This window comes from Hemiscyllium ocellatum, chromosome 35 (genome assembly GCF_020745735.1).
Source record: "Hemiscyllium ocellatum isolate sHemOce1 chromosome 35, sHemOce1.pat.X.cur, whole genome shotgun sequence".
NCBI classification, from domain to species: domain Eukaryota; kingdom Metazoa; phylum Chordata; class Chondrichthyes; order Orectolobiformes; family Hemiscylliidae; genus Hemiscyllium; species Hemiscyllium ocellatum.
In genome coordinates this window covers 41,593,180-41,612,036 of record NC_083435.1, presented here as the reverse complement: position 1 = coordinate 41,612,036, position 18,857 = coordinate 41,593,180, and the positions used below count along the sequence as shown (strand labels likewise).

The following is an 18,857-nucleotide window of genomic DNA, read 5'->3' as shown; positions in this document are numbered from 1 at the left end:
CTTCAGATGGTCGGTGTGGACTTGTTGGGCCGAAGGGCCCGTTTCCACACTGTAGGGAATCTAATCTAATCCAGATAATCCTTCCTTCGAGGCCTTCCCTTTTAAATTTGTGCCTAACTTTCTCTATTCTCTTCTCAGAATCTCATCCTTTTCCCTTCCTGTGTGTTGGTTCCAATGTGTACAATGACCTTCTGCTGATCCCTCTCTCTTTTAAGGATATTCTGCTCTCTCCTAGAGATATCCTTGATTTTGGCACCTAGGAGGCAACACACCATTCTGATATCTCACTGTTGACCGCTGAAACATCTGTGTGTGCCTCTAACTAGAGAGTCTCTTAACACAATTGATTGCTTAGAATCTGACGTATACCTCATTACATTAGAGACTGTCTCAGTACCAGAAACCTGGCTGTCACTGCTAAAATCCCCTGACAGTCCATCACCCCACATGTTTTTCAAAACATCATATTTGTTTGAGATGGGGATAGCCACAGAAGACTCATGCATGACTTGCCTCCCTCTCCTACCTTTCCTGGAGGTAACCCATCTGCCTGACTATATCTGTGGTTTTTCTCCCTTCTTGCAACTGCCATCCGTCATACCCCCAGTTCCTGTAAATTTCTCATTGTCTCTGCCATCCCAACTGATCTATGTGATCCAACAGGATTCACAACATAACACACCTCCCGCAGACATAATCATCAGAAACATGGCAATTCTGCCCTAATCTCCCACATCCGACAGTAAGAGCACATCACTCTACTACAGGCCATCTTTGTACTTAACAATCTACAGACCCAGAAAATAGCACATGCTCACTGCTCTGAAAAATACTGCTCCGGGCTAATGTAATACTTTTTAAAATATTTTTAAAGTTTAATCAAGAGATAGATCTAAAAAATACATATAATCAAAGAAGAAATTACTCTACTCGCTACTGTAGATTTACAAAAGAAAAACAGTAAGTTACATTTTAAAATTAGCCACTTAGCTGCTCCCCTGCTGTGAGCTCCCCCACACAAGTTTCTCCAAGGTCAGTTGTGAATGTCATTATTTGTTTTTTCTGAGACAAACTCCGATGTCCAGAGATACTTGAAATCAAACAGTTGAGGCAGTCGGCTGTGCAGATTCACTGCTGGGTCAGACAGATGTGCAGGTTTATTTCTCAGTTTGAATAACTTCTCATGTCGCCACTGCCTTTGTCTCTCTTTCTCCTTTTTCAAGTGCCGTTGTTTTGCTTTCTTTCTCCCCCAAAACTACCAAAATATTGCAACAGCTTATAAAACAGTAATTACTGTTCATAGAAATCACAGAAATCAGCTCCAACACTGAAAATACCTCAAAAAACGAGCAGCTCTGACAGCCATGACTTTTGTCCATCCTCCATCTTGGATTATTTGTTGAATTCTCTCCACTTGCCAAATGGGTGCAGCTCCACTGTCTAGAAGGGCAAGAGGAATATATTAGTGGAAAATCACTCCCTATAAGTTTGCCTTTAGCTCACACACTATCCTGATTTGAAACCATATTGGTATTTCTTCTCTGACTGGGTAAAAGATGTTGATTCCTAACAGCAATGTAAGTGTACCTAAACTCTGCCTACCCTGTAAGTGATTCAAGAAGGCAGCTCATCCTGTGAAAGGCACCTATGCTGCTCCATGCAATGCTGCCCACACTCAGTGAAAAATCTGAGAATTCAGCCCATCCAGCAAAGGAGGAGAAGGAATTGAAAGAAATCATGTTTATTTTCCTGTTTTACAGAAGGATTGCACTGGACTACCCAGAGAATACAGAGGGGATAGACACCACAGATAGATTCTGACCACCTCCCAAGGAACAACTGCACAACTGTGGGAAGCTATCCAGTCCCTTCGTAGCATTGCTCAACACAGAGAAGGTTGGACAGTGAAACCATCATCTGGAAATTGGGTCTGGTCAGGAGAGCTTTGACACATCATTAGATCTGAAACTGGTCAGTGGTGTGGAGCCTTCAATCAGAACCAACCTTTCTGAAGGTTTGGCTGTAGGTGATCGAACAGGGTGAGGCTGGGAAGAAGTGTGAGTGGCTCCTAGTGTGATGAGAGCTTCAATCACTCATCGAGCCTCATGAACCACTAACTCACTCCTACAGGGGAGAGGCTGTTCAAGTGTGAGGAGAGCTCCACAGGTTCAAATGGTTTGCTAACATTTAAGGTGTGTGTGTGTCATGACCAGTGCTGAGACAAGGGCAGTGATATGGATGAAAACTCTTTCAACAGTGATGCAGGTGACAAATTGTTTCCACATTCCTCTCACTTCCACATACACCAATGCATCGACACGTTGGAGAAGCCATTCTCGTGTGAGGTTTGCAATAAAACCTACACAACGTTATCAAGCCTCATTAGACACCATAAAAATCACATGACAGGGGAGTTGGTCATGTGTGAAGTCTGCGACAAATCTTTCACACGAAATTCGAGTCTCCTGGACCATCAGACAATTCACAGGGGGCAGAAACCCTTGAAGTGTCAGGTCTGTGAGAGAGCTTTTGTGACATCTTCGAGTCTCCTTCATCACCAGTGGAATCATACAGGGAAGAAACCCTTCTGTTGTGAGGTCTGTGAGATGGCTTTCACCCAATCCTCTGACCTCCTGAAGCATCAGAGAATTCATACAGGGGAAAATCCTTTCAAGTGTGAGCTCTGCAACCAAGCCTTCATATGGTCGTCAATACTTGTGCAACACCAACGGATTCACACTGGGGAGAAGCCATTCAAATGTGAGGTTTGTGACAAACCATTTGCACATTCTTCAAATCTCAACAGTCACCAACGCATTCACACAGGGGCGAAACCTTTCATATGTGGGGTGTGTGACAGATCATTCTCAGAGTCTTCAAACCTTCGTGCACATCAACTCATTCACACAGGAGAGAAACCATTCCGGTGTGAGCTGTGTAAAAAGGCTTTCATTAAATCCTCTGATCTCCTGAAACACCAAAGGATCCATGCGGGTCAGAAGTCATTCACATGTGACATGTGCAAGAAATCATTCTCAGAGTCATCGAACCTCCACGCACATCAACGCATTCACACAGGAAACAAACCATTGCTCTGATCGCCTGAACCACTTGCAGACTCACACTAGTGAGAAACTATCCAACTGCAAAGTGGCACACACAGTTAGCCATGTTTGTGCAACCTCAACACTGTTATACCCAGGAGAACCCACTTTCGCGTCAGTTGTGTAACAAGAGCCTTGTGCAGTTATCTTGCCTGTGAAACACTGCTACTTTCACCCATTACTTTCACACAGGGGACAAACTGTTCAAGACAGAGTTGTAAAGAACAATAAAGTGCAGGAAACAGGCTCTTCGCCCTCACCCTGCCCCATATCAGTGCTGCCACATTTTACACTTTCATAGTGAAAATGTCTTCACTGACATGATTCATATCCTTCTATTCCCTTTCTACCATGTATTCTGGGTCAGATCCTTCGCAAGCTCAATACGTCTACTGCCCTATCACAAGACAAAATCGGGGAGTAACCCTTCAAGTGAGAGGTCTACAATTATGTGTTTCTGAAACCTTTGAAACTCCTGAGACACCAGCAGATCCAGATTGGAGAGAAACTGGTCGAGTGTGATGGATGTGACAAGACTTTCGCATGGTTAGCATATCCATTTTGATTGTGGGATCCATATTGTCCAGGACATCAGAGATAATCCCTCTGCTCTTTGACAACAGAGTGCCATGGGATCTTTAACATTCACCTGAGAGGGTAAATGGAGCCTTGGTTTATCTCATCTGAACAGTGGTATCTCTGGCAGTGCAGCACTCCCATATAAATAAAAGGAATTGATTTGTTCAGAGACAATATATTTAACGGTTTGTTCCAGTGAAATAGTTTGGCGAGTATGCAGTAACTACAGGCAGAGAAATTGTGGATGATAGTTTACTTGTGTTTGTATGGGATTTATCAATGTAATCCAACTGAAATTAACCATAGCAGGTATTTTAAATGGCAGGTAAGTCGAGTGTCAAAGTTTTTAATTTTTATGATCTTCAACAATGTGGTACCAACCATAGAAATGACCAATAAGCGTGGGAATAATAAGCGTGGTGAATTTCTGCCAATTGTGCTTGTTTGAGGTGGCTCCTGAAATTACATGCAGGGTTTTTGGATGATCAGGCACCACCAGTCAGTCATATTCAAGAGTCTGTGTAACTTCATGTTCTGTGGCCAGAAATTATTTCAGGGCGACTGTCTATGTGCAGTTTGCACTTCTCCCTGTGTCTGCGTGGGTTTCCTCCCATAATCCAGAGATGTGCAGGTCAGGTGAATTGGTCATGCTAAATTGCCCATAGTGTTAGGTGCATTAGTCAGGGGTAAATATAGGTTAGGGGAGTGGGTCAGTGTGGACATGAAGGGCCTGTTTCCAAACTGTAGGGAATCTAATCCAAACAGGCTTGACAGGTAATCATTTGTACCTGTTGAAACTGAAAAAAAAAGTTGAACTAATATAGTCAGAATTACATCATTATCTCAACAGTATCGTTTGGCGTTTCTCCTTTGTCTCTTCATTTATGATGGGATTTAAAATGCTGCACTTCCCCTCTAACCTCATCATTATAATGCTGGAGGAGAAATGGGAAAGAGATAAAATCAAAGAGGATGAGGGATAAGCGGAATAATCAGATGAGAGAAAGGTATAGGAGAAAGGATGAGAATGAAGTTGAAGAGATAGTGAATGGCGGGGGGGGGGCGGGGGAACGAGAGAGAGAAGAGGAGGAAACAAGAGGATGATGGTGAAGGGTTGATTTTTGGACTGGAGGCCTGTGACCAGCTGCAAGGATCAGTGATAGGTCCACTGTGTTTTGTCATTTATATAAATGATTTGGATGTGAAGATATGAGGAATGGTGAGTAAGCTTGCAGGTGACACCAAAATTAAGTGGATGGTGAAGAAGGTTACCTCAGAGTACAACAGGACCTTGATCAAGTTGGCCGATGAACCAAAGAGTGGCAAATAAAGTTTAATTTAGGTAAATGTAAGATATTGTATTTTGGTAAGTCAAATCCGGACAGGACTTTTAAGGTAATGGTAGGGCCCTGGGGAGTGTTGCCAATCAAAGAGGCCTTGGGGATGCAGGCTTACAGTTCCTTGAAAGTGGAGTCAAGGATAGTGAAGAAGGCGCTTGGTATGCTTGCCTTTATTGATCAGAGTATTGACTATAAGAATTGGGATCAAGATTAGAGTGGTGCTGGAAAAGCATTCCTGATGAAGGGCTCCTGCCCGAAATGTCGAATTTCCTGCTCGTCGGATGCTACCTGATCTGCTGTGCTTTTCCAGCGCCACTCTTATCTTGACTCTCATCTCCAGCATCTGCAGTCCTCACTTTGCCTATAAGAATTGGGATGTCATGTTGCAGCTGTACAAGACATTGATGAGGCCACATTTAGAATACTGCGCGCAGCTCCGGTTATAGGAAGGACCCCTGTTATAGGAAGGACGTTGTTAAACTTGAAAGAGTTCAGAAAAGATTTACAAGGATGTTACCAGGGTCAGAGATTTTGAGCTATAGGGAAGAGGCTGAATAGGTTGGGACTTTCTTTCCCTGGAGCATCGGAGGCTGAAGGGTGACCTTGAAGAGGTTTAGAAAATCATGAGTGGCATGGTTAGATGAATAGCCAAGATGTTTTTCCCACAATAGGAGAGTCCAGAACTAGAGGGCATAGGTTTAAGGTGAGAGGAGAAAGATGTGAAAGGGACCTAAAGGTCAACTTTCTCATGCAAAGAATGGTGCATGAACAGAATGGTGGAGGCTGGTACTATTACAACAGTTAAAAACCATCTAAATGGATGCATGCATAGGGAGGGTTTAAGAGGGATATAGGCCAAATGCTGGCAAATGGGACAAGATTAATGTAAAATATCTGGTCGCCAAGGATGAGTTGAACTAAAGTGTCTGTTTCTATGCTGCACAACTCATGACTTGATGAGAGTAAATTTCTCTGAAATTTCATTAAATATTTCGTTTCATTAAATATAATACAACACATATCAGCTGCAGCGATCACTAGTGTTTTATATAATTTGTGTTTTCCAAGGTGCTAACAATGATTGATCACACACAAAGGGAATTGAAGGTCACCTGAGGAGATGACAGAGGTCCTTCGGCAGAAATAAATTCCCCTTCTTCATGACTTTTGTGAATACTCCATGGGAACCCACGCACACTGGATAATCTCACAATGCTTTCATTGTCAGGAAGTCAGCCATCATACCCATATTTGGGGAGGATGAGGAAGCTGATAGGCAGCTGGTTAGAGACACGGTCCATCTCTTCCTTCCGTGGCTGATGGCACCATTTCATGCAGTACAAACTGAGGAGGCGGTGTTGTTTATTGACAACCGTGTCTCTCTGAGACAACTCACAGAGAGAAACAAGATGCTGAAGAATTGTTTCAGGTATTAATTGTACCTGGATGGATCACAGTGTTCCCCAGAGAGAGAGAATGGCCATAATCATCCTTGTGGAATGCACATTGACAATATCAATGTATTCAGGCTGACTATCCTGAGAACAATGAAGGATGGAAAGCTCAGAAGATCCAGCTGAGAGAGCTGTTTACTCGGTGCTTTGTGCTGATCTGTGTGACTGGAGCTGTGTGTTGGATATTGAGTGTGTTTATTGGAAGCATTTCCCTCTGATTTCCAGGCTGAGTTTTGTTGATGGCTCCTTCCTAAATATGGGAAGGTGAGGTGTCATTATCTGGGAGGTGCAGAGTGCCTGAGGATTCTTACTGATTTTCCATTGTTGAATTTTGTGTTTGTGTGTGTGCAGGGGGGTGGGAGGGGGGGAGCTGATTGCTGCCCTGTGTAATGTTATTTTGACAATTGCTCTAAGGGAATATTGGAACAGCAGTCCTATATAGGTGTGCCTCCTGAGTGAAACATTGCACAGGGATTGTTGTCTTGTTAAAGAATATCAGTGGGAGGTTTTTTGCCTCAAGAATGTCCCACCAGTCACTGAGATCATGGTACATCTGTGATCGACCTTCACATTTCTGCCCTTACCCTGATCCCACCAAACATTTGCTGAAAAAAAGTCTCCGATTGCATATCAGCAACTGGTTGAATATCAGCAACTGATTGATTATCAGTAATTGATTGATACTCAGCAATTGAATGATTATGCTGCCAGAGGAAGTGGTGGAGGCTGGTACAATTGCAACATTTAAGAGGAATTTGGACGGGTATATGAATAGGAAAGGTTTGGAGGGATATGGGCCGGGTGCTGGCAGGTGGGATTAGATTGAGTTGGGATATCTGGTCGGCATGGACGGGTTGGACCAAAGGGTCTGTTTCCATGCTGTATGACACTATGACTATAATTGATTATCAGCAATTGACTGAATATCAGCAATTGATTATCAGCAATTGATTATTATCAGCAATTGATTATCAACAATTGATTGAATATCAGCAACTGACTTAGCGTTAATAATCTTTTGTGGAAGTGAGTTAAATCTTCCACCTCCCTTTGTGTATTTCCTCATTTCATTCCTAAGAGGTGTTCCTCTAATTTTAAGATGATACTCCCGGTCGTAGATTCCCAAACCAAATAAATTATCTTTATTCTGGAGTGACTAGGCTTGTATACCCTTGAGTTTAGAAGACTGAGAGGGGATATGATTGAGACATATAAGATTATTAAAGGATTGGACACTCTGGAGTCAGGAAACATGTTTCTGCTGATGGGTGAGTGCCGAACCAGAGGACACAGCTTAAAAATACGGGGTAGACCATTTAGGACAGAGATGAGGAGAAACTTCTTCACTCAGAGAGTGGTGGCTGTGTGGAATGCTCTGCCCCAGAGGGCAGTGGAGGCCTAGTCTCTGGATTCATTTAAGAAAGAGTTGAATAGAGCTCTCAAGGATTGTGGAATCAAGGGTCATGGAGATAAGGCAGGAACAGGATACTGATTAAGGATGATCAGCCATGATCATATTTAATGGTGGTGCAGGCTCGAAGGGCAGAATGGCCTACTCCTGCACCTATTGTCTATTCATCCTATCTCTTCCCATCAGATCTGACCATCCGTTTATCTGATCAGTGAATTGAAGGTAACTTTGAGCAGCAGATCAGCCGAGGATTTAAACTTGTCATTTACCCTGTAACATCTTGAAAAAGTTTGATCAGATCACTTTTTAATTTTTTCAAGTATGAGGAATATAACTTCAGTTTGTTTAATCTCTACTTATAATGTAACACTTCTCATTCTTGTAAATTACACGTATAATTTTTCTAAATTATACTGCACTCCCTCTAAGTCCATTATCTCCTTCCTGTAGTGAAGTACCCAGAACTCTCCTAGTGGTCCAGTTGTAGTTAAACCAGGGCTTTGTATCACTGAAACATGACTTCTACCCCCTTGTATTCTTTACTTCAAAAAACAGGGGCCAGCATTTCATGAGTCTTTTTGATTACTTTCTTTACCCATTCATGGTATTTTCATGATCTCTGTGCATGGGTCCCGAAGTATGTTCAAAACCCCCACTGCATGATAGTTCCTTTCACATGCCTGCATGAGTGCACTTCCAAAAACACTCAATAAGCAATTATAACCCAAGACAAACACCCCTTCTAACATTCCAGCATTCACTCTGTTCATCATGGACACTCAGCAGCAGCAGCAGCAGTTTGTGCAATGCACAAAATACATGATAGCAGCTCACTCGTCAACTTCACTTTCCAAACCCATGACTTTGGCCATTTAAAAGGACAAGAGTAACAGATGCATAGGAACACCCGCCACTGTACATTCCCCTCTAAGTTACACAACACTCTGATTTGGAACCACATTGCTGTTCCTTCTTGTGTCTGGGTCAAAGTCCTGGAACCGCCTTCCCAACAGCAGTGAGGGTGTACTACCTGCCTCAATCTACCTCGTGAAGCCCAGTGGTTCAAGGAGCTTCGTCAGCAACACCTTCTGCAGCGCAATGTGTGACAAATTATTTTCACAGAGTACCTCTGCACAAGCCAACAAATCCATACAAGAGAAAATATTTCACATGGGAAGCATGCAAAAATCAGTCTGGCAATCAGGTAGCCTCCATACAGAAGAGAGTGTGAATCTGTAACAAGGGCTTAACACATTTTTTTGGGCTTGGTGAATTAGTCACATGGGAAGAACGTGTAACAATCATTCTCGAAATTAGATGAACTCAATGAGGAGCAACACATTCACACACACACAGATAGAAGAAACTGTTCACATGTGAGATCTGTGAGGAATCACTCTCTCAGTCTGACAATCTCTGCAGACACCAACACATCCACATTAGGAAGAAACTGTTACGGGTGAGGGGAGTGAGAAATCATTCTTGCATTCATCCATCCTGTTTGCATACCAGCATTTCATAAAAATATATACTTTTTTCTTATGAATCTTGGACTGAAAACGGGAAATGGACACTGATTTAAAAGAGAAAGAGTGCATTAAATTTATTTTGCAACTTATAAACATCAAGTGAAATGTATAAGATAATGTTGGTTCCTGAATTAGATATTTTCCAATCAACCTGTTAGAACCGAGAACAATACAGCGCAGAACAAACCCTTCGGCTCTCGATGTTGTGCTGACCTGTGAAATAATCTAAGCCCATCACCCTACACTATCCCATCTTCATCCACATGCTTATCCAAGGACTGTTTAAATGCCCCTAATGTGGCTGAATTAACTACATTGACAGGCAGGGATTCCATGCCCTTACCACTCTCTGAGTGAGGAACCTGCCTCTGACATCTGTCTTAAATCTACCACCCCTCAATTTGTAGCTATGCCCCCTTGTACAAGCAGATGTCATTATCGGAGGAAAAAGACTCTCACTGTCCACCCTATCTAATCAATAGACAATAGGTACAGGAGTAGGCCATTCTGCCCTTCGAGCCTGCACCACCATTCAATATGATCATCCTTAATCAGTATCCTGTTCCTGCCTTATCTCCATAACCCTTGATTCCACTATCCTTGAGAGCTCTATCCAACTCTTTCTTAAATGAATCCAGAGACTGGGCCTCCACTGCCCTCTGGGGCAGAGCATTCCACACAGCCACCACTCTCTGGGTGAAGAAGTAAGGTAGTCGCGCCATTCCAGGAATTGACCTCGTGAACCTACGCTGCACTCCCTCAATAGCCAGAATGTCTTTCCTCAAATTTGGAGACCAGAACTGTACACAATACTCCAGGTGTGGTCTCACCAGGGCCCTGTACAGCTGCAGCAGAACCTCTTTGCTTCTCTACTCAATCTCTCTTGTTATGAAGGCCAGCAGCCTTCTTCACTACCTGCTGTACCTGCATGCTTGTCTTCATTGACTGGTGTACAAGAACACCCAGATCTCTTTGTACTGCCCCTTTACCTAAATTGATTCCATTTAGGTAGTAATCTGCCTTCCTGTTCTTGCCACCAAAGTGGATAACTATACATTTATCCACAGTAAACTGCATCTGCCATGCATCTGATCACTCACCTAACCTGTCTAGGTCATCCTGTAATCTCCTAACATCCTCCTCACATTTCACCTGCCACCCAGCTTAGCATCATCAGCAAATTTGCTAATGTTATTACTTAAACTATCTTCTATATCATTAATATATATTGTAAAAAGCTGCAGTCCCAGCACTGATCCCTGCGGTACCCCACTGGTCACCGCCTGCAATCCGAAATGGAGCCATTTATCACTACTCTTTGTTTCCTGTCAGCCAACCAACTTTCAATCCAAGTCAGTACTTTGCCCCCAATACCATGCGCCCTAATTTTGCTCACTAACCTCCTATGTGGGACTTTATCAAAGGCTTTCTGAAAGTCCAGGTATACTATATCTACTGGATCTCCCTCGTCCATCTTTAGAGTTACATCCTCAAAAAATTCCAGATGATTAGTCAAGCATGATTTCCCCTTCATAAATCCATGTTGACTCTGACCTATCCTGTTACTGCTATCCAGATGTGTCGTAATTTCATCCTTTATAATAGACTCCAGCATCTTTCCCACCACTGAGGTCAGACTAACTGGTCTATAATTTCCTGCTTTCTCTTAAAAAGTGGTACAACATTAGCCACCCTCCAATCCACAGGAACTGATCCCGAATCTATCGAACTCTGGAAAATAATCACTAGCGCATCCACGATTTCTTGAGCCACCTCCTTCAGTACCTTGGGATGTAGACCATCAGGCCTTCAAGACTTATCAACCTTCAGACCTAACAGTCTCTCCAACACCAATTCCTGGCAAATATAAATTCCATTCAGTTCAGGTCCTTCAGCCACTGTTACCTCAAGGAGATTGCTTGTGTCTTCCCCAGTGAACACAGATCTGAAGTACCAATTCAATTCTACTGCCATTTCTTTGTTCCCCGTAATATATTCCTCTGATCATCTTGTATGTCTCTATTAAATCGCCACTTGGCCTTCTTCTCTCCAATGAGAACAGATCCAAGTCCCTCAGCCTTTCCTCATAAGACCTTCCCTCCAGACCAGGCAACATCCTGGTAAATCTCCTCTGCACCTTTTCCAATGCTTCCACATCCTCCCTGTAATGGGACAACCAAAACTGTACATAATACTCCCACGTATGGCCGCACCAGCATTTTGTATAGTTGCAGCATGATATCACGGCTCTGGAACTCAATCCCTCTACCAATAAAACCTAACACACTGTATGCCTTCTTAACAGCACTATCAACCTGGGTGACACCAAGATCCCTCTGCATATCCACACTACCAAGAATCCTTCCATTGATCCAGTACTCTGCTTTTCTGTTATTCTTCCCAAAGTGAATCACCTCATATTTATCTGCATTGAATTCCATTTGCCACCTTTCAGCCCAGTTCTGAAATTTACCCAAGTGTCCTTGCAACCTGCAATTTTCATCCACTTTGTCCACCATTCCACCAACTTTAGTATCATCTGCAAACTTACTAACCCATCCAATGTCCTGTACAGCTAAAACATGACCTCCTGACTCCTGTACTCAATACTCTGACCAATACAGGAAAGCATACCAAACGTCTTCTTCACTCCCCTATCTACCCGCAACTCCACTTTCAAGGAGCTATCTGCACTCCAAGTTCTCTTTGTTAACACTCTCCAGGACCTTACCATTAAGTGTATACGTCCTACTAAGATTTGCTTTCCCAAAATGCAGCACCTCACATTTATCTGAATTAAACTCCATCTGCCACTTCTCAGCCCATTGGCCCATCTGGTCAAGATCCTGTTGTAATCTGAGGTAACCCTTTTCGCTGTCCACTACACCTCCAATTTAGTGTCATCTGCAAACTTATGAAGTGTACATCTTATGTTCGCATCCAAACCATTTATGTAAATGACAAAAAGTAGAGGACCCAGCACCGATCCCTGTGGCACTCTGAAAAACAACCCTCCACCACCACCCTCTGTCTTCTACCTTTGAGCTCGTTCTGTGTCCAAATGGAGAGTTGTTCCGTGAGATCTAACCTTGCTAATCAGTCTCCCATGGGGAACCTTGTCGAATGCCTTACTGAAGTCCATGTAGATCTCATCTACCGCTCTGCCCTCATCAATCCCCTTTGTTACTTCCTTAAAAAACTCAATCAAGTTTGTGAGACATGATTTCCCACGCACAAAGCCATGTTGATTATCCCTAATCAGTCATTGCTTTCCAAATACTTGTACATCCTGTCCCTCAGAATTCCCTCCAAAATCTTGCCTACCATCTACGTCAGGCTCACTGGTCTATAGTTCCCTGGCTTGTCCTTACCACCATTCTTAAAAGTGACACCACGTTAGCCCGATGAAGGGCTTTTGCCCGAAACATCGATTTTCCTGCTCTTTGGATGCTGCCTGAACTGCTGTGCTTTTCCAGCACCACACTAATCCTGAATCTGGTTTCCAGCATCTACAGTCATTGTTTTTACCAGGTTAGCCAACTCCAGTCTTCCAGCACCTCACCTGTGACTATCGATGATACAAATATCTCAGCAAGAGGCCCAGCAAACACTTCCCTAGCTTCCCACAGAGTTCTAGGGTACACCTGATCAGGTCCTGGGGATGTATCCACCTTTATCCGTTTCAAAACATCCAGCACTTCTTCCTCTGTAATATGGACATTTTTCAAGATGTCACTATCTATTTGCCGACAGTCTATATCTTCCCATATCCTTTTCCACAGTAAATACTGATGCAAAGTACTCATTTAGTATCTCCCCCATTTTCTGCGGCTCCACACAAAGGCTGCTTTGCTGATCTTTGAGGGGCCCTATTCTCTACCTAGTTACCCCGTTGTCCTTAATGTATTTGTAAAAACCCTTTGGATTCTCCTTAATTCTATTTGCCAAAGTTATCTCATGTCCCCTTTTTGCCCTCCTGATTTCCCTCTTAAGTATACTCCTACTTCCTTTATACTCTTCTAAGAATTCACTCGATCTATCCTGTCTATACCTGACATATGCTTCCTTCCTTTTCTTAACCAAACCCTCAATTTCTTTAGTCATCCAGCATTCCCTATACCTACCAGCCTTCCATTTCACCCTGACAGGATTATACTTTTTCTGGATTCTTGTTATCTCATTTCTGAAGGCTTCCCATTTTCCAGCCGTCCATTTACCTGCGAACATCTGCCTCCAATCAGCTTTCGAAAGTTCTTGCCTAATATCATCAAAATTGGCCTTTATCCAATTTAGAACTTCAACTTTTAAATCTGGTCTATCCTTTTCCATCATTATTTTAAATCTAATAGAATTATGGTCGCTGGCCCCAAAGTGCTCCCCCACTAACACTTCAATCACCTGACCTGCCTTATTTCCCAAGAGTAGGTCAAGTTTTGCACCTTCTCTCATAGATACGTCTACATACTGAATCAGAAAATTGTCTTGTACACACTTCACAAATTCCTCTCCATCTAAAGCCTTAACACTATTGCTGTCCCAGTCTATGTTTGGAAAGTTAAAATCCCCCTACATAACCACCGTATTATTCTTACAGATAGCTGACATCTTCTTACAGGTTTGTTTTTCAATTTCCCTCTGACTATTAGGGTGTCTATAATACAATCCCAATAAGGTGATCACCCTTTCGTATTTCTCAGTTCCACGCAAATCACTTCCCTGGATGTATATCTGGGAATATCCTCCCTCAGCACAGCTGTATTGCTATCCCTTCTCAAAAATGCCACTCCCCCTCCTCTCTTGCCTCCCTTTCTATCCTTCTTGTAGCATTTGTGTCCTGGAACATTAAACTGCCAGTCCTACCCATCCCTGAGCCATGTTTCTGTAATTGCTATGATATCCCAGTCCCATGTTCCTAACCATGCTCTGAGTTCATCTGCCTTCCCTGTTAGGCCCTTGCATTGAAAGAAATGCAACTTAATTTATTAGCCTGACCTTGTCCCTGCCTGCCCTGACTGTTTGACTCACTTCTGTTCTCAACTGTACCAGTCTCAGATTGATCTCTTTCCTCACCATCTCCCTAGGTCCCACCCCCACCCCATCCCCACCTTACTACTTTAAATCCTCCTGAGCAGCTTTAGCAAATTTCCCGGCCAGTATATTAGTCCCCTTCAAATTTAGGTGCAATCCGTCCTTCTTGTACAGGTCATTTCTACCCCAAAAGAGATTCCAATGATCCAAAAACGTGAATCCTTCCCCCATACACCAGCTCCTCAGCCATGCATTCATCTGCTCTATCCTCCTATTCCTGCCCTCACTAGCTCGTAGCACTGGGAGTAATCCAGATGTTACTACTCTCGAGGACCTCCTTTCTAAATTTCTACCTAACTCTCCATAATCTCCCTTCAGAATCTCAACCTTTTCCCTTCCTATGTCGTTGGTTCAAATGCGGACAATGACCTCTTGCTGGCCCCTCTTCCCCGTGAGAACATTCTGCACTCTCTCTGAAACATCCTTGATCCTGGCACCAGGGAAGCAACACACCATTCTGCTTTTTCGCTGCTGACCACAGTAACTTCTGTCCGTACCTCGGACTAGAGAATTCCCTAACACAATCATCATAGTGGGTCAGGTCTCAGTCAATGACGAGACAGAGTATAGGAAAGAGATAGACAGCTCAGTGATATGGTGTGAAGACAACAATCTCTCCTTTAAATGTCAGCAAAATGAATGAGCTGGTCATCAACTTCAGAAAGCGAAGTAGAAGACATGTCCCTGTCTGTATCAATGGAGCTGAGATTGGGGTGGTCAAGAGCATTACCAACAGTCTGACCTGGTCCATTCACGTTGATGATACAGTCAAGAAAGCACATCAATGCCTTTACTTCCTCAAAAGACTAAGGAAATTTGGTATGTCCACAATGACGCTAACCAATTTTTATAAGAGTAAGCATCCTATCTGGCTGCATCACAGCTTGGAATGACAAGTGCTCCACCCAACACCACAAGAAACTGCAGAGAGTTGTGAATGAAGCCCAGTCCATCATGAAAACCAGCTTTCCTTCCATTGACTCCATCTACACTTCCCACTGGCTGGGGAAAGCAGCCAATCTAATCAAAGGCCCCACCCATCCAATTATACTCTCTTCCACCCTCTTCCACAATTCGGTTATGTTTACTTTAGCGATGGAAAGGGACAGGTATATAACGCAGGGCAAGAGTTATTGCTGGGGGAAAGGCAATTGTAATGCGATTAGGCAAGATTTTTGGATGCATAGGATGGGGAAGGAAACTGCAGGAGATAGGCATAATTGAAATGTGGAGCTTATTCAAGGAACAGCTACTGCATGTCTTTGGTAAGTATGTACCTATCAGGCAGGAAGTAGTTGAGTGAGGGAGCCATGGTTTACCGAAGAAGTTGAATCTCTTGTCAAGAGGAAGAAGAAGGTTTATGTTAGGATGAGACAGGAAGGCTCAGTTAGGGTGCTTGAGAGTTAGCCAGAAAGACCTAAAGAGAGAGATAAGAAGACCCAAAAGGGGACATGAGAAGTCATTGGCCATTAGGATTAAGAAAAACCATACAGCTTTCTATAGATATATCAGAAATAAAAGAATGACTAGAGAAATATTCGGGCCAATCAAGGATAGTAGTGAGAAGTTGAGCATGGAGTCCAAGAAGATAGGGGAATCACTAAATGAATACTTTTTGTCAGTATTCACACAGTAAAAAGACAATGTTGTCGATGAGAATACTGAGATACAGGGTCCTAGACTAGATGGGTTGAGCTGCATAAGGAGGAGGTGTTAGCAATTCTGGAAAGTGTGAAAATAGATAAGTCCCCTGGGCCGGATGGGATTTATCCTAGGATTCACTGGGAAGCCAGGGAGAAGATTACAGAGACATTGGCTTTGATCTTTATGTCATCATTGCCTACAGGAATACTGCCAGAAGACTGGAGGATAGCAAATGTTGTCCCCTTTTTTCAAGAAGAGGTGTAGAGACAACCCTGGTAATTATAGGTCAATGAGCCTTACTTTGGTTGTGGATAAAATGTTGGAAAGGGTGATTTATAATAATCTAGAAAGGAATAAGCTGATTAGGGATAGTCAACACGGTTTTGTGAAGGTTAGGCTGTGCCTCACAAACTTTATTGAGTTCTTTGAGATGGTGACCAAACAAGTGGATGATGGTAAAGCAATTGATGCAGTGTATATGGATTTCTGTAAGGCGTTTGGTAAGGTTCTCCACGGTTGGGTATTGCACAAAATACGGAGGTACTGGATTGAGGATGATTTAGCTGTTTGGATCTGAAATTGGCGAGCTAAAAGATGACAAAGGGTGGTGTTTGATGGGAAATGTTCATCCTGGAGTTCAGTTACCAGTGGTGTACCACAAGGATCTGTTTTTGGGCCACTGTTGTTTGTCAATTTTTTTAAATGACCTAGATGAGGGCGCAGAACGATGGGTTAGTATATTTGTGGATGATACTAAGGTTAGTGGAGTTGTGAATAGTGCTGAAGGATGTTGCAGGTTACAGAGGGACATAAATAAGCTGCAGAGCTGGGGTGAGATGTAGCAAATTGAGTTTAATGCAGAAAAGTTGACATGACTCACTTTGGAAGGAGCAAAAGGAGTAAGGAGTACAGGGCTAATGGTAATATTCTTGGTAGTGTAGATGAACAGAGAGATCCCTGAACATCCACGTAAATAGATTCCTGAAAACTGCCACCCAGTTTGATAGTGTTGTTCTGGTGTGTTAGCTTTTGTTGGGAGAGAAATGGAGTTTCAGAGCCACGAGGTCATGTTGCAGCTGTACAAAACTCTGGTGCGACTGCACTTGCAGTATTGCGTTCAGTTCTAGTCACCGCTTTATAAGAAGGATGTGGAAGCTTTGGAAAGGGTTCAGAGGAGATTTACTAGGATGTTGCCTGGTATGGAGGGAAGATCTTATGAGGAAAGGCTGAGGGACTTGAGGCTGTTTTCATTAAAGAGAAGAAGGCTGAGAGGTGAGTTAATAGAGACATACAAGATCATCAGAGGGTTAGATAGGGTGAACAGAGACAGCCTTTTCCTTGGATTGTGATGGCTAGCATAAGGGGGCATAACTTTAAACTGAGGGGCGATAGATGATAGATAGAGGACAGATGTCAGAGGTACTCAGTGAGTAGTAGGGCCATTGAACGCACTGCCTGCAACAGTAGTAGACCATTGAAATGGTCATTGGATAAACAAATGGATGGAAATGGAATAGTGTAGGATAGATGGGCTTCAGAATGTTTCCATGGGTCAGCGCAATGTTGAGGGCCGAAGGGCTTGTACTGCACTGTAATGTTCTGTGTTCTATGTTCTAACTGTATTTCAGGATTCTATTGCCGCCTCGAACTTGTGCTGTGATTGCTGAATAAAAGAGGCTATTTTCGCCACTCACCGAGTTTGGTCGTTATTTGAACACGATCCCACAACATGCAAAACAAGATTTTCACTTTATCTCAATACAACTACTTAATAAAGGTGATAAGGAAAAGCCAAGGAACTATAGACCAGTGAGCCCCTGACATTGGTAGTGGGCAAGTTGTTGGAGGGAATCCTGAGGGACAGGATATACATGTATTTGGAAAGGCAAGGACTGATTTGGGATACTCAACATGGCTTTGTGTGTGGGACATAATGTCTCACAAACTTAACTGAGTTTTTTAGAGTAACAAAGAGGATAGAGGAGGGCAGAGCAATGGACGTGATCTATGTGGAATACAGAGAGAACTAGCCATTTGGATACAGAACTGGCTCAAAGGTAGAAGACAGAGGGTGGTGGTGAAGGGTTGTGTTTAAGACTGGAGGCCTATGACCAATGGAGTGCCACAAAGGCCAGTGCTGGGTCCACTACCTTTCGTCATTTATATAAATGATTTGGATGTGAACATAGGAGATATAGTTAATAAGTTTGCAGATGACATCAAAATTAAAGGTGTCGTGGACAGCGAAGAGGTTAACCTCAGATTAGAACGGGATCTTGATCAGATGGGCGAATGGGCTGAGGAGTGACAGATGGAGTTTAATTTAGATAATGTGAAGCTGCATTTTGGAAAAACAAATCAGAGCAGGATTTATATACTTAATGGTATGAACAAAGAGACCTTGGAGTGCAGATTCATAGTTTCTTGAAAATAGAGTCACAGGGAGATAGGATAGTGAAGAAGGTGCTTTCCTTTATTGGTCAGAGCACTGAGTACAGGAGTTGGGATTCATGTTGCGGCTGTACAGGACATTGATTGAGCCACTGTTGGAATATTGTGTGCAGTTCTGGTCTCCTTCTTATCAAAGGATGTTGTGAAACTTGAAAGGGTTCAGAAAAGATTTAGAGGGATGTTGTCAGGGTTGGAGGATTTGAGCTATAGGGAGAGGCTGAATAGGCAGAGGCTATTTGCACTAGATCACAGAGGCT

At 43.0% G+C, this 18,857-nt stretch overlaps 1 protein-coding gene across 1 annotated transcript; it reads left to right on the top strand.

Moving 5' to 3' along the window:
• The first annotated feature begins 2,234 nt into the window (after positions 1-2,234).
• Positions 2,235-3,098, top strand: LOC132832653 (zinc finger protein 239-like). Its single transcript, XM_060850731.1, has one exon. The coding sequence runs from the start codon at positions 2,235-2,237 to the stop codon at positions 3,096-3,098; it is 864 nt and encodes a 287-aa protein (XP_060706714.1).
• Positions 3,099-18,857: the final 15,759 nt, after the last annotated feature.

Coding starts and splice junctions, on each gene's coding strand:
- LOC132832653 (XM_060850731.1), top strand. CDS start 2,235: ATGGATGAAAACTCTTTCAACAGTGATGCAGGTGACAAATTGTTTCCA.